The following is a 15,493-nucleotide window of genomic DNA, read 5'->3' on the forward strand; positions in this document are numbered from 1 at the left end:
CCATCCCGACTAGACTGCTTAAAGGCACCCTGCCATTAATGAATGAAATCTTTATTGGACTTGGTAAATTTATCTCTAGTATCAGGCTACGTACCACAGGCCTTTAAGACTGCAGTAATCAAACCTTTACTCAAAAAGCCTAGTCTTGATCCAGGAGTCTTGGCTAATTATAGACCAATATCCAACCTGCCATTTATTTCTAAAATCCTAGAAAAAGCTGTTGCTAAGCAGCTATCAGACCACTTACACAGGAATGAACTATTTGAAGATTTTCAATCAGGATTTAGAGCACATCATAGTACAGAAACAGCACTGTTGAAAGTTACCAACGATCTTTTCTTAGCCTCAGATAATGGACTTGTTTCAATACTTGTCCTCCTAGATCTTAGCGCAGCATTCGACACCATTGACCACAACATCTTATTACAGAGACTGGAGCATGTGATTGGTATCAGAGGAACAGCATTAAAGTGGTTCCAATCCTATTTATCGGACAGATTCCAGTTTGTTCATGTCCATGATGACTCTTCCACACGAACAAAAGTTAGTTATGGAGTTCCACAAGGCTCCGTGCTAGGACCGATTCTGTTCACCCTGTACATGCTTCCTTTAGGATATGTCATTAGGAAGCACTCTATTAATTACCACTGCTATGCAGATGACACTCAGTTATATCTATCTATTAAACCTGTTAATACAAACCAGTTAACCAGACTTCAAGCCTGTCTAACTGACATAAAAAATCTCAGAAATAACTTTTCTCAAATTATAGCTACTCTAGATGGCATAACCCTGGCCTCTAGCACTCTAGCACTACTGTAAAAAACCTTGGAGTTATTTTTGACCAGGACATGTCCTTTAACTCACACATAAAACAAATCTCTAGAACTGTATTCTTTCACCTGCGCAACATTTCCAAAATTAGGAACATCCTGTCTCAAAATGATGCAGAAAAACTAGTCCATGCGTTTGTTACCTCAAGGCTAGATTACTGTAACTCATTACTATCTGGATGTCCCAATATCTCCATAAAAAGCCTCCAATTAATCCAGAATGCCACAGCCAGAGTCCTGACAGGAACTAGCAAGAGAGATCATATTTCTCCTATATTGGTTTCTCTTCATTGGCTCCCTGTAAAATATAGAATAGAATTTAAAATCTTCTTCTCACATACAAATCCATTCATAATCAAGCTCCTTCATACCTTAAAGACCTCATAGTACCATATTATCCCAATAGACCACTTCGCTCTCAGAGTGCAGGTCTACTTGTGGTTCCCAGAGTTTCCAAAAGCAGAATGGGAGGCAGAGCCTTTAGTTATCAAGCTCCTCTCCTATGGAACCAGCTCCCAGCCTGGGTTCAGGAGGCAGACACTCTCTATACTTTTAAGGCTAGACTTAAAACCTTCCTCTTTGACAAAGCATATAGTTAGGGTTGGCTTCAGGCAACCCTGAACCATCCCTTAGTTATGCTGCTATAGGCCTAGACTGCCCGAGGACCATCGATGCACTGAGCTCCCCTACCCTAACCCCCCCCCCCCCCCCCCTTTCCCTTCCCCTCCCCTCTCTTCTCTCCTCCCACCTCATGTATATTTCACCATTGAATGTTACTAACCTTGTGCTCTCTCCCTCTCTCTCTGTTCTCTCTGTACCTTCTGCAGGTGTCCCTGGTCCTGGAGCTGTATATCGCTGATGTGCGGTTACTGGTCCCACCAACCTGCAGTGTCTATTTGTTGTTTATTGTTGCTGTTCTTTTCTCTCTGCTCTATCCACTCACCCCAACCGGTCGAGGCAGATGGCCGCCCAAACTGAGCCCGGTTCTGCTGGAGGTTTTTTCTTCCGTTAAAGGGAGTTTTTCCTCTCCACTGTCGCCAAGTGCTTGCTCATAAGGGAATTGTTGGGTTTTTAGTTTTAGTTTTTGTAAAGTGCCTTGAGATGATTTGTATTGTGATTTGGCGCTATACAAATAAAACTGAATTGAATTGAATTGAACAGGTTCTACGTAGGTTCCGCCCCCCAGCTGACATCCCGGATAATTTACAGAGGGCCGAGCGCAGGGCCCTTTATCAATTTACTCATAATCTGAACATTATAATAAAACCAGTGGATAAAGGCTCAACGATAGTGATAATGTATAAAGTACTTACTAGAGGCAAATAAACAACTGACCAATACGAAGCATTACAAACCCATCCTGGCCACTATTCAACCCAACACTCAAATCCAGTTAAGGCAGATCACTTCCTCCAGCTCTTCTGGAGGGACACCGAGGCGGACACCACATTATGGACACCACATTACTGCTGCCGATGCCCCGATCCGTCTGTCAATCTCGCGTTCTGTCCTTCCCTCACTCGTGAACAAGACCCCAAGATACTTAAAGTCCTCCACTTGAGGCAGGATCTCTCCCCTGGCCTGGAGATGGCAAGCCACCTTTTTCCGGTTGAGTACCATGGCCTCGGACTTGGAGGTGCTGATTCTCATCCCAGCCGCTTCACACTCGGTTGCAAACCGCCCCAGCGCACGCTGGAGATCCTGGCTCGATGGAGCCAACAGGACAACATCATCTGCAAAAAGCAGAGATGAAATCCTGTGGTCCCCGAACTGGACTCCCTCCGGCCCCTGGCTGCGCCTAGAAATTCTGTCCATAAAAGTAATGAACAGAACCGGTGACAAAGGGCAGCCCTGCTGGAGTCCAACGTGCACTGGGAACAGGTCTGACTTACTACCGGCAATGCAAACCAAGCTCCTGCTCCGTTTGTACAGAGACCGGATAGCCCTCAGCAAAGGGCCCCGGACCCCATACTCCTGGAGCACCTCCCACAGGATGTCACGAGGGACACGGTCAAATGCCTTCTCCAAGTCCACAAAACACATGTGGACTGGTTGAGCAAACTCCCATGAACCCTCGAGCACCCTTGAGAGTGTGTAGAGCTGGTCCAGTGTTCCACACCCAGGACGGAAACCGCATTGTTCCTCCTGGATCCGAGGTTCGACCACCGGCCGGATCCTCCTCTCCAGCACCCTGGCATAGACCTTCCCAGGGAGGCTGAGGAGTGTGATCCCTCTGTAGTTGGAACACACCCTCCGGTCCCCCTTCTTTAAAAGAGGAACCACCACCCCGGTTTGCCAATCCAGGGGTACTGTCCCCGAACGCCACGCGATGTTGCACAGGCGTGTCAGCCATGACAGCCCAACAACATCCAGACACTTAAGGTACTCGGGGCGGATCTCATCCACCCCCGGTGCTTTGCCACTGAGGAGCTGCCGAACTACCTCAGTGACTTCGGCTTGGGTGACGGATGGATCAGCCTCCGAATCCCTGGCCCCTGCTTCCCTTATGGAAGACGTGTTGACGGGACTGAGGAGATCCTCAAAGTATTCCTTCCACCGTCCAACAATATCCCCAGTCGAGGTCAGCAGCTCCCCACTTCCACTGTAAACAGTGTTGGTAGAGCACTGCTTCCCCCTCTTGAGGCGCCGGACGGTTTGCCAGAATTTCTTCGGGGCCGACAGATAGTCCTTCTCCATGGCCTCACCGAACTCCCCCAATACCCGAGTTTTTGCCACCGTCACCGCCTGGGCTGCAGCACGCTTGGCCCTGCGGTACCTGTCAGATGCTTTGGGAGTCCCACAAGCCAACCAAGCTCGGTAGGACTCCTTATTCAGCTTGACGGCATCCCTTACCTCCGGTGTCCACCACCGGGTTCAGGGATTGCCGCCAAGACAGGCACCCGAAACCTTACGGCAACAGCTCGTAGCCGCCGCGTCGACAATGGAGGTGGAAAACATGGTCCATTCGGACTCAATGTCCCCAGCCTCCCCCAGGATCTGGTAGAAGCTCTCTCAGAGGTGTGAGTTAAAGACCTCTCTGACAGTGGGCTCGGCCAAACATTCCCAACAGACCCTCACAGTACGTTTGGGCCTGCCAAGTCTGTCCCGCTTCCTCCTCCGCCAGCGGATCCAACTCACCAAAAGGTGGTGATCAGTTGACAGCTCTACCCCTCTCTTCACCTGAGTGTCCAAGACATACGGCCGAAGGTTAGATGACACAGATGAGCTAGATACAATTTATAAACAAAAATCCATCACAGCAAAACAAAGAGACTTTTTATATGGACCAAATGACCCACGCCCTAGACAGTTCTATCTCTTACCAAAAATTCATAAAGATCCACTTACCTGGACTCTTCCCTCTGAGGTTCCTCCTGGCAAACCCATTGTCTCAGACTGCAGTAGCACATCATATAATATCTCACAATATATAGATCATTATTTGAACCCACTTTCCACAAAACACCCCAGCTACATAAAGGACACTTACCACTTTCTGGATATCATCAGGCCCATGGCTGTTCCTAATCAAGCCTATCTGTTCACAATTGACATTGACAGTTTATACACAAATATAAACACAGAACTTGGTATTCAAGCAGTCCAATCTATTTTCCAGAAATATCCAGACCCCAACAGATCAGACCAAATGGTCATTCAACTCCTGTCTATATGCCTAAAAAACATTGATTTTTGTTTTAATGATAAATATTATCTCCAGATTCATGGAACAGCCATGGGCCAGAGATACGCACCCTCCTATGCTAACATTTATATGAATGAGTGGGAGCGAGAAGCACTGGCTAAGTGTAGATACAAGCCACTATTCTTTCTTCATTTTTTAGATAATATTTTTGGTGCCTGGACTCACAACATTGACCTCTTTCCAGAATTTATAAACACTTTGAATAATCATCATCCGGAAATTAAAGTTAAATACACCCTACATCCACACCAAGTTAACTTTTTAGACACTACAGTATTCTTTGCACCCATAGACTGTACTCTTAAAAAAAATGCAGACCAAAGTTTTTGTTTTTTTTAAAGAGACAGATACACACGCATTATTACACAAGCATAGTTACCATCCCAAGCATACTTTCAAAGGTACCATCAAACATCCAATTTCATCGCATCTCATCCATAAAATCAGATTTTCATCAGGCAACACAAATCCTCTTCCACCGTCTCAGGAAGAGACATTCTTCCAAACGTTTTCTCCGTTACGTCAAAAATACCACCTTGGCCTCCCTCGCTCCCACTCGCTCACTTGTTCCACCATCTTCACAACAGAAAGCAGCTACTCCACCAGATCCCACTTATCCAACACATACATCCATAGACCAAATACTACCTTTTATATCCACTTTTTCTCACACCATCACGAAACTACATGGCCACATTAAACATAACTTTACACGCATATAGATCCACCATCCTGCCATACAGAATCACAAGGTAATCCGTCTACAGAAAAAAATCCCAATTTACCATTCCTACTGGTCCGTTCAAAATATACCAGCCACAAACATCCAGTACAGAACCCATTTCAACACCATTATACTAACTGGAAAATCATTCACAACACCTACAACAATACAACATTTCCAGTCCTGGGATCATTTACACTTCAGAGCCAAAATATCATATATATTATTACATGCACACTTTGTAAGAAGCACTATGTGGGGCAAACAAAACACACAATTCACACTCGTCTCAAACAGCACTTATATAATATTAATGCCGGCACAATACAAAATTAATATTTAATTTTAGTTTGATATTACATTGAAATAAAATTTATCAATCAGGGAGAAGTATCACTGTGGCTGAAACATGACACTTGACAAAACGTGGAGCATTTAGTTCCGTGCAAGTATGTGACATGCTGGAAAACTCCATGAACAGGAGAATGTTCTTGAAAGTAAGCTGATTTGAGTTGCTCTTAAATTTTGTAAAAATTCACATGTAACAGATGAAGTGATTGAGTTTGTGATGATCTCACACACAGAGGCAGAGTTTAGTTTAAAATACAGCATGTAAATAATACATTGGGCTTATTCTACTCACTGCATTAACATGACATGCCACAAAAATCTCATGACCACCCAGTATAGACAAGATGGAGCCAAGCTACTGTCTTGTAATCTACCATTTTTGCTTTTTAGATTCTCACATCAGAGCAAATAATGACATCTGAGCATTGTTACAATGCTCAGTTACAAAGGTAATTTACAAAAACACACTTTCTCAAATAATTTTAATATTCACGTTATAAATAATTTTCAGTAGGTTCACAGTTTTCCAGCCACTTCTCTTTTGGCACCCTTTGTGTTGTACTGTTCATTTAAGATACCAATTTATTAATACTACAAACACAAAGTGAAACATGAGGTTAATAAAAACTAAAATCTCTTCTTTACAAAAGTATCCATACTTTTAGGTCAGAACTACATTGAGTTCCCTTTGTCAGCAAGAACAGCTTTGTGTCTTGTTCATCTATATAAGCTTTGCACACCTGAATTTAGGCAGTTTATACAGTACTTTCTAGCAGATCTTCAGTTTGAATAGGAAGCATCTCTCACAGATGTTCTCTGGGGTGTAAGCCTAGGCTCTGGATGGGACACTGAAGCCACTGCAGCATTGTCATGTTTGTATAATTCAGGTATTTATTGTGCTGAAAGGTGAACCACTGCTCCAGTGTCACTTCATATGCAATTTGGACCAGGTCTGAACTAAATATGTCCAATCAGTTCCCTTTTTATGTCAAATAATGTGCAAGACATCAGGATGAAGGGTCTGAATACTTCTGAAATTAAGAAATTTGGGTTTTTGATAAAATCATGTTTTCCATTTGCAAGTATGGGTTAAAGAGTGGAGAATGATTAATGAAATAATGCAACTTCATGCATTTAAAATGAAATCTAAGCATAGGAATACTGTAGCTGAAACAAGCTAAATTCCCTGCAAAAATGCTGTATCTTAAAAAAATCATCCTATTTGGAACAGTAAATATTTGAGACCATAAAACTGTGGATATTCTACATCAATAATTATTCATGGTATAATAAAATATAACAAATTAGTAACGTGATTTGGACAGTCCTAAAACTATCGTTATATGTGACCACAAGGCGCGTGTTAATGGGCCACGCTTAGAAGAAAATATAGAAATGAGTGGCAATGTAAAAGAAAATCCACCATAGTTTCTTTACTGCTTGGAGCTACCAGAAGAAGAGCCTCAATGCACATTTGCATGGATTCTATTAGAACACTGGTTCAAAAACAGTAAAGAAAAAACAGCTTTGTTCAGTTTTACATTTTCCTTCAAATACATTTAAAGTGGCCCTGAACCAAAATGTTCTACTGATTAGAATTATAATATGCCACCATAATCTCCTCATGACCAAGCAATATACACGAGATAGAGCCACAATGTTTCAGCAGCAATATACAACTCTTAGGACAATGTTATAATACTAAGTGATACTGAAGGTATAATCTCATGTATGCATGAATAGCAATGTAAATACATAGTGATACGAAACATTCAACTTAGAGTGGAAGAGTATTTAAAAAGAGCCAACTGTGTTAATGAAACCATCATTTTTCCTGTCTTAAATTTTCTACACAGGAACAGATTCTGAAAGCAGTATGTAGACATACACTACCAGTCATAAGTTTGGACACTTTCTTATTCAATGGTAAAGTGTGTCCAAACTTTAGACTGGTAATGTACATGCAAAAACACAATATGCACCAGAGACAAACCCAACATAAAGAGCTCACTGATAAAGATTCGTATCAAACATCTTGATGCTCCTGTGTGTTCAGATGAAAGGTTAAAAGTGGGGTGGTGTCTGAATTCTGTAGGCTTTAAAAAAAAAAAAGCCCACACAGTGTCTGCTTATTATTATTGTAGGAGCTCTTCAGCATCATCTAGCCCTGGAGCGCTTGACAACAATTGTCCCAGCTACCATATCATAAACAGTCCTATTATGCTGGAAGAACAGAAGTGTGATGAAAGCCGGGAAAAAGAAGGCAATTGAAAAGTTCTTGTTCAAGGCTCGGACAGTTGATCTGCATAGTTAAACAGAGACAGTGGTTACAACACAATATGTAAAGGGTGATTAGTTGCACTTATGAAACTGCTAAAGGCAGAAGAACAACCTTTAAAACAATCGACTTACGCAGACAGAGAGACGTTTGTTGCTGGCACAACAAGGACTCTATTGGGCTGAACCAGAACTGATGAGTCACATGTTACAACTCTGAGTCCAATAAGAAACTTCCCAGGTGTGGCTCCTCCTGCTCCCCAGATGCACACGATCTGAAGAGAGTAAAGCACAGAAGCTTAACTACTTGCCTGCTTATCAACAATTTACAGCTGACAGGGTTGAACCCATAGGTTCATCTTACCAAAGTGCTTACCTCATAAAAACACACTAATATGCGGTACACAAGTGCAACAAGCATCATTTTCTGAAGCTCCTCCATCGACGTGTCCTCATCTATTTCTTCAACAATGAAATGCATGGCAAACTTTGAAACATCCCTAAAAAGAAGTGGAAAAATATTTTTCTAACTTAAACTGTGTTTTTTTTTTTCATTTTACCACCACTAACATAAATTCAACAAACTCACTTAATTCCACTGAGGTGCATAACACTGATGATTATAGTTGCTTTGATGAAAAACAATATGAAGAAATCCACCATCTCAGCCAGTAATCTCTGAAGAGGTGAAGGAATGCTGAACTCTCGACCTGATTAAAAGTAAAGTAGAGGTTTAGGGACCTGGTGAGTGTTAAGAAAGTATTCAGAAACCCTTCTCTTTTAATTCAGTTTTGTTATGTTGCAGCCTGATACAATTAATTTGAACACACCCAGGACCATATAATGACAAATTGAAATTTAGAAAATGTCTTAATTCATTAAAAATAAAAAACTGAAATATCACATTTACAGTATTCAGACCCTTTACTCAGTACTTAGTTGAAGCACCTTTGGCAGTAATTACAGCCTCAAGTCTTTTGGGGTATGATACAACATACACACCTGGACTTGGAGATTTTCTGCCATTCTTATCTCTGGCTCAGTCAGAGTCACCATCAGGTTCTTGGTCACCTCTCTTACTAAGGCCCTTCTCCCACGATTGCTCAGTTTGGCTGGGCGATCAGCTCTTGGAATAGTCCTGGTTGTCCCAAACTTCTTCCATTTGAGTCTTATGGAGGCCACTGTGCTCCTGGGAACCTTCAGTGCAGCAGACATATTTTGTAGCCTTCTTCAGCTCTCAACAATCCTGTCTCTGAGCTCTGCAGGCAGTTCCTTTCCTTTGATCTCATGGTTTGATCTATGCTCTGATAGGCACTGCCAGCTGTGAGGCCTTCCATAGAGAGGTGTGTGTCTTTCCAAATCATGTCCAATCAATTTAATTTACTACAAGTGGACTCCAATCAAGGTGCAGAAACATCTCAGCAATGATCAAGAGAAATGGGAGACACCTCAGCCAATTTCTACATGTTGTTGTAAAGGGTCTGGAATGTTAATGTAAATGTGATGTTTCATTTTTTTCCTTTTCAATGGATTTACAACATTCCTAAAATTCTTCTTTCACTTTGTCGTTATGAGTCTAGATTGAGAAAAAATTATAGTATCAAGCTGCAACATAGCTGAAAACGTGAAGGGGTTCGGAATACTTTACTTAGGCACTGTACAACGGTGGATATTGTTTGATTATGTTTGATTTGTAAGTAGTAAAGCAGTATTAGTAATGTTTAAAACAATCAAATGTTTACTTTTGAATACTTGATAGGCAACAAACAAATTCCCCACCAGAACACCATTCCTATCAATGTGCTAAAGGCTTTGATACATACCTCAATGTTGGAAAATAAAACATACAGAAAGGGGACCTGGTTAGTTGCATTATTTATAATCCTGCAGTGGAATCTGTGTCTAGTTGCTGCACAGCAAAGAGGGAAAAATCTTGTCCCTAAGACTCTCTTCATGCATGGGAGAATTGTCATGGTGAAACATTAAAGGGTTTTCTCAAACAGGTGCCACAAAGCTGAAAGCGCACAATTATGCAGAATATAATTTTTACTGTAGCGATGACACCTCCCTTAGTTGTGCAAAGCGGTCTAATGGCACAAAGTATGACCAGTCAGCCCAACGGTACACCATCGTACGTGGACTAGGTTTTTCTATTGTAGCACTGTACATGAATACGTGGTGGATGTGACGGGTTCACGTTTTACCTGCTCTCTGTGCATTCCCATTCTCCTGCTGCTGCGCCTGGGTGGGCACTGCAGCCCCCCCAGCGGCTTCACCTGCCCGGCTGCTGGCGGAGGTTACGGAAGGTGAATAAGGCGACAACGGAACACTAAACGGACTGTTATACAAGTTCGGTGAGGTGAAATCAGGAAACGTCGTCGATGCACCACCGGCTGACTGTAAATAAGGGTAGGACATGGCTGACGCTGTCAGCCAGCTCTGCCAGCTCACATACCCAGAGTAGTACTGCCATATCCAAGCCTTAAGCTCCTCGCAGTACTCCGTAGTGGCTCGACTGTCACCGACGTCTTTCTCGTCTTCGACACTGTTGTGATTGCCGATTCGTTGGGCAACCTCATCAACTAGTGACTTAACTTTTCTAGCAAATGGTTTATTTTCCTTATCGCCTTCCATGTTTGCGTTTCCTTCGTCAGCCATATTTGATGATGGCGTAGCGTCACGTACAACGTCATTCCGTATCGTTTCATGTCGACGAAAACAAGGAAACTCCAAATGTAAAAAACATTCTGATCTAAAACGCATTATTGAGAATATTGATTAAATAAATGGTTTGTCTCCAAAAGCAACTTAATTTAACGAGAAAATGACTTTTCCCCCAGACACAGTGGCACTGCCCAATTGTTGCCATTACAAAAATCAGCCACGAGGTGGTGTGGTTTCTGCGATATAGAAACCGCAGTAAGCTTATTTATGTACGAATAAAAAATAATTCATAACTGATAAACTCATAGTACCTTTATATATTTTAATATATTTAAATGAAAAGACTTTCTCCAAAGTAGCTGTAAGGGCTCATGAGTGGTGATGATTGTCTCAAAGTGGAAAAATGTAGACAGAAATGACTGAAGATCCTCAGAGCAAATCAGATTCATATCAGATCTGTACCTGTGCAATGCCTCCTTAGTAGATTAAAATGGATTGAGTTCTTAAATCAACCCCCCAAATGCCTCCCACCATGCAGTTTTACACATTTGACCAAGTCTTTCAAACATTATTTGACTGCAAAGTTGTGCTTTGTTTGTATTTTTTTTAATTACTAAAGTATTCAAATTAAAGTAAGTAATTAGGCTTGATGGTCAAATGATGTAAATATCTGCAACAAGAAACATATTTCAAATGATGAATTAGGTTGTTACTGCTTTTAATCTACATTCTGTGCCTTAGTGCAGCAGATAATGTAGGTCTGTATAAAGAAACTCAATTATGAAATTCTGTTTTGTTATTGACACCAGGAATAAAAAGTCATTTGGGTTTGAGATGATGACATTTGTCACATTGTAAGGAGCCAAAAATAGTTTAAGAAGAAGTAGCAAAACCCTTTCTGCTCTATAAGTAAGCAATTTATAGAGCTGTTGTCAAGAAATATGGGTACAATTCTATCCTGTTTGCTCCACAATGAAATCACACATTTTGTATGTGAAGGAAATCAAGAACAAGTTTTTCTGAGTAATCACAATTTAGCCTGAATGTTTACAGTTGTTAAAGAAATATACCCATTTTTAAGTAAACTGCCTAAGAACATAGGTATAACATACAGGATGACCCTTTGGAAGAGGGGTTTATTGCAGCAAATCCGTACTTGCAAAAAGAAATGTCAGTATGAAACTGGAGAAACTGAAATCAATGTATGCTGGCTGGAAAGACTTTAATGACACTGTAATGGCTACAATATTTAACCTTGTGGTCCAAATGCATTAATTATTCATGATATTCACTGACAGACAGTAATGAGGCAGGGCTGTGTTACATAGAATGATTTTCCCCAATCCAAGATAAGCCGATTACTTGTTGTCCAGCAGGCTCAGAGCTCATCTGATGAACATGAACTCTCACTGGCAGTCGTAGAGAAGTCCTTTCCTCCCGGTTTTCATCAACACTTCAGCCTCCATTGATGGGATAACCGTGGCCATAGACAAAAGCTGTATATACTGTACAAACACAGCTCTGAGCGGCAGCACACTGACTCATTCTTCAGTGCGTGTGAGAACAGAGGGGGACCCCTTTCAGGTCCTTTGTGTTGGTGTCTGTCAACAGTGTAGTTGGAGGCAGAGCCCATTGTGGCAGCCAGTGTTTTGTGTTGACACAGGGCCTCACTCAGCTTGTTCCCAGGGTCCAACCTGAGGACTCATGAATAATGGAGAGAGGAGCCTTAGGGCCAAAGGGGAGCTCACAAATCTGATTGGGCTTGTTATAAACCTGAACTTCAGCTTTATATGTCAGCATGTAAAACCGGGGTTACAGCTGATCACATTGATGGTGCAGCAATCCTCTTGCAACCAATCATCTGGCAATTTAAATCAGCCAGGGTGGTGCTTCACCAAAAACAACATATAAAAAGGGCATAAAACACACCTGTTATCAGGTCTTTTTCTGTACCTGTAGTTCATTTAATTGCGTATCCTTCCTCTAAATTGAAACTGTATTTTTTTCTGGATAAGCTTTTGCCTGAGGTATGGGATCTGTTTTCTCTATGCAGCGACCTAATAAAGGGTGTATTTTTTTAAATAAACCCTAAGAATGAGTTAATCGTTTTCCGAAAATCACATGGTTTGTCTGTTTAAACTGGTGCGGCTAAAATTTGTAACATTTGTCATTTGAAATGTTTTTTATGTCATGAATTCCATAACATAAATACAAATCCTAAAATGAAGAAATTTATTTTAAAAGCTTGTTGCAGTTCTTAAAAAACATAAAGATATCACTTCAGATCTGGTTCCCAGCAGGTCCCAGCCATATGCTGAGAGGCTTATGTGACCTAAAAGATAGGCCTTGTTCTATTTGCCTTTTTACACAGCTTTTGCATGACGGGGAATCAGAAGCCAGGGTGAGTGCTGACTGTTTTGCATAGCCAGAATGAAGAGTGTGTGTATGTGTGTGGCAGAGGTCAGAGAGGTGCCTCTTGCTTGTGTGCTTTGAGCTTTTTCATGCTTCCTGCTTTGATCTTCTTTCTCATCTCTTCAACCCACACGCTCCCTGCGCCTAGAGGCTTCTGGTTTGCAGCACACTAACAGTGGGCTGGAGTGCAATGAGGGGAAGGAGGGGGGGACTGCCTCTCACAGAGACACTGCTTGTTCAGTCAATACAGGGAGAGATGCAGGGAGAAAAGCCAATGGGCACAGCCACCGGGTGCAGTGGGTGGAGGGCAAAGGGTTCATCAGGAGCTAAAGTGGTAGATACTGTACAATTGTATGACCTTGTTATATGCACTCTTAGATCCCCTAACAGTGGGCTGGAATTCTTGCGTGAAAAACAACTGCCACAATCCTTAGAGAATGACCTCCTGACCTCTTACAGCATGAGAAAGTGCAGTCCTCAGCTGGTAGGTATATAAAGCCTTCAAGCGGCATGAGAATCCCAGATAATTAGTCAGTTTGTGTCTCTCATGGAGCAATTATTTTGTGTGGGTTCCTTAATGATTCACTTTCCGCTAGAGCTTTATATGGACTGTATTCAGACTGTTGCCATGTAATCAATGTGACATGTAGTGATAGTTGCAGAACAGCATGACAGTCATCGTGTGAATGTGTCACAAAACACCCTTTTATCCCTGTCCTGTGTCCTTCCATAGTCATATTCCTATGACACACACACACACATCAATCCCAATTGCTGAGGCAAGACTGGGAAACACAGATGCAATGGCACAGAGCACAACCCCTAATTGAAGATTAATCGGAAGGAGGTGGGGAGCACTTATGTTTATTTAGCCATGTGGTAAGTCTTAGGCTATGAGAAGCAATTTACCCCTGGCAGATGACCACTCTTAATATATCATGACAAATCCAGGGAGTTCTGACATGCAGCTCTGGAGCCAAATAACCAACCTGTTGCTTGAATTTAACATATGTTAGCAAGGAAATAATCAGAGAACATACTTTTACTGTTTCAATGTTGAAAACATTTCATGAAATTATCTTGACATGATATCCTGATGTAAACATTTGACAAATTGAAGCATGTGAAATATTAGTAATTGGTTATTGGCAAAAAATAAATTTAAAAATAAAGATGGAACTAAGATGAGGATTCACTTGCATTCTAATGCATGTTTCTATGACTGGGAGGACTGAGAGAGAACAAGTAAAGGGGGCTATGCTAACAGGCTTTCTGCAGATCACTGGCAGTTTGTTTGCAGTGGAGAGTAATGGGGCTGGCAGGGCGGAATCAATTACTGGCCACAACAGATTTTCCCACAGGTTGGAGCTTGGGAAAGGAGTACTTTACTGCCGCGCAGACAGCTGGCACAGTAGATCCACTGGGAAAGGCGCTGGCTCACAAAAAGACAAACTTGTGACACACCATAACTTTATTCTTTTTTTGTTTCTCTGTTCTTTCAAAAATATTATTTGATATATAATCACTAATCATGTTTTACTTCAATTTGCCCAAGGCAGATAAAAAAAAACACACAAATGCAAGCTTAGGTGTTAAGTTAGAAACCTTCAAGGACATATCTGTTCATGATATTTCTCCTGGCAGTGACCTGTCATGTCTTGTACAGCAGTGCAGATAGACACCCATACTGCAGAAAGTCTACACTTTGACTTGGCTAATTGTTGTTCATACAACCAGCACCTGTGAGGTTTCTGATGCATGATGTAAACAGAGATACATTTCATTTAGACCCCCAAAACCTCTCCACCTTACCTCATACACACAAAAACACAACCCATTGATATGCAAACAATGTTTTTCCTGTGGCAACACAATGTGTGGCCTTAAAAGTAGCTTGCGCCGTGGTCTTCCTTTCTCTGTTGACATCGCATGCTGTCTCCTGTTGTGCTTAATTTGGAACCACTCTTGTGATCTGTCTTCCCTCTATTGTGGACTTGCCGAAGTTATCTGGTAATGTGTAGCGCAATGGTAAACCTTTTGGACAATATAATTGTTACAGGCCATTGTGCAGGAGTGTGCCCCATTGTAAAAAAAAAAGGATGAAAATTATTTATTCAGGAATAACTCAGGGTATTTACATCTTTTTTTCAAATCTAGGCCAGAGTTTTCCATGCTGGAGTTTGAAAGTATGGTTTGAATGTTTTCCAAGCACTGTAAATGCCCTATAATTGATACTAAGCCATGCAGTGGCACCGAGTGCTGAGATCCAAGTGTCAATATTATAATTTGATTACTTGTCATCAGAAATAAAATAATGAAAGTGTTCCTACTAAACAAAGAAATGAGGAAGTCAATTTATCCTCCTGGCTTTACCTATCCAAAATGCACATGGAGAAGTGATGCCAACAAAGGCAGGAAAGTAAAGAATGAGAAGGCGGGATTGTTACGGTCAAACAGTGGGAATGGGTCTCAGGTCTGGTCTGGTCCCTGCCCAATATAGCGCCTGGGTGCTGCCTGGAACCAGGG

General features: G+C 41.7%; 1 protein-coding gene across 1 annotated transcript; it reads right to left on the minus strand.

The window, feature by feature from the left end:
- Positions 1 to 5,590: 5,590 nt before the first annotated feature.
- LOC113122742 (protein FAM8A1-like) lies at positions 5,591 to 10,584 on the minus strand. The gene is given in 6 exon segments (XM_026294275.1): positions 5,591 to 7,916; positions 8,027 to 8,166; positions 8,268 to 8,391; positions 8,481 to 8,601; positions 10,096 to 10,566; positions 10,569 to 10,584. Coding segments are annotated over 6 exon segments (1,017 nt in total). The 3' UTR covers positions 5,591 to 7,771.
- Positions 10,585 to 15,493: the final 4,909 nt, after the last annotated feature.

The sequence above is a fragment of the Mastacembelus armatus genome, chromosome 16, assembly GCF_900324485.2.
Source record: "Mastacembelus armatus chromosome 16, fMasArm1.2, whole genome shotgun sequence".
Lineage (NCBI taxonomy): Eukaryota > Metazoa > Chordata > Actinopteri > Synbranchiformes > Mastacembelidae > Mastacembelus > Mastacembelus armatus.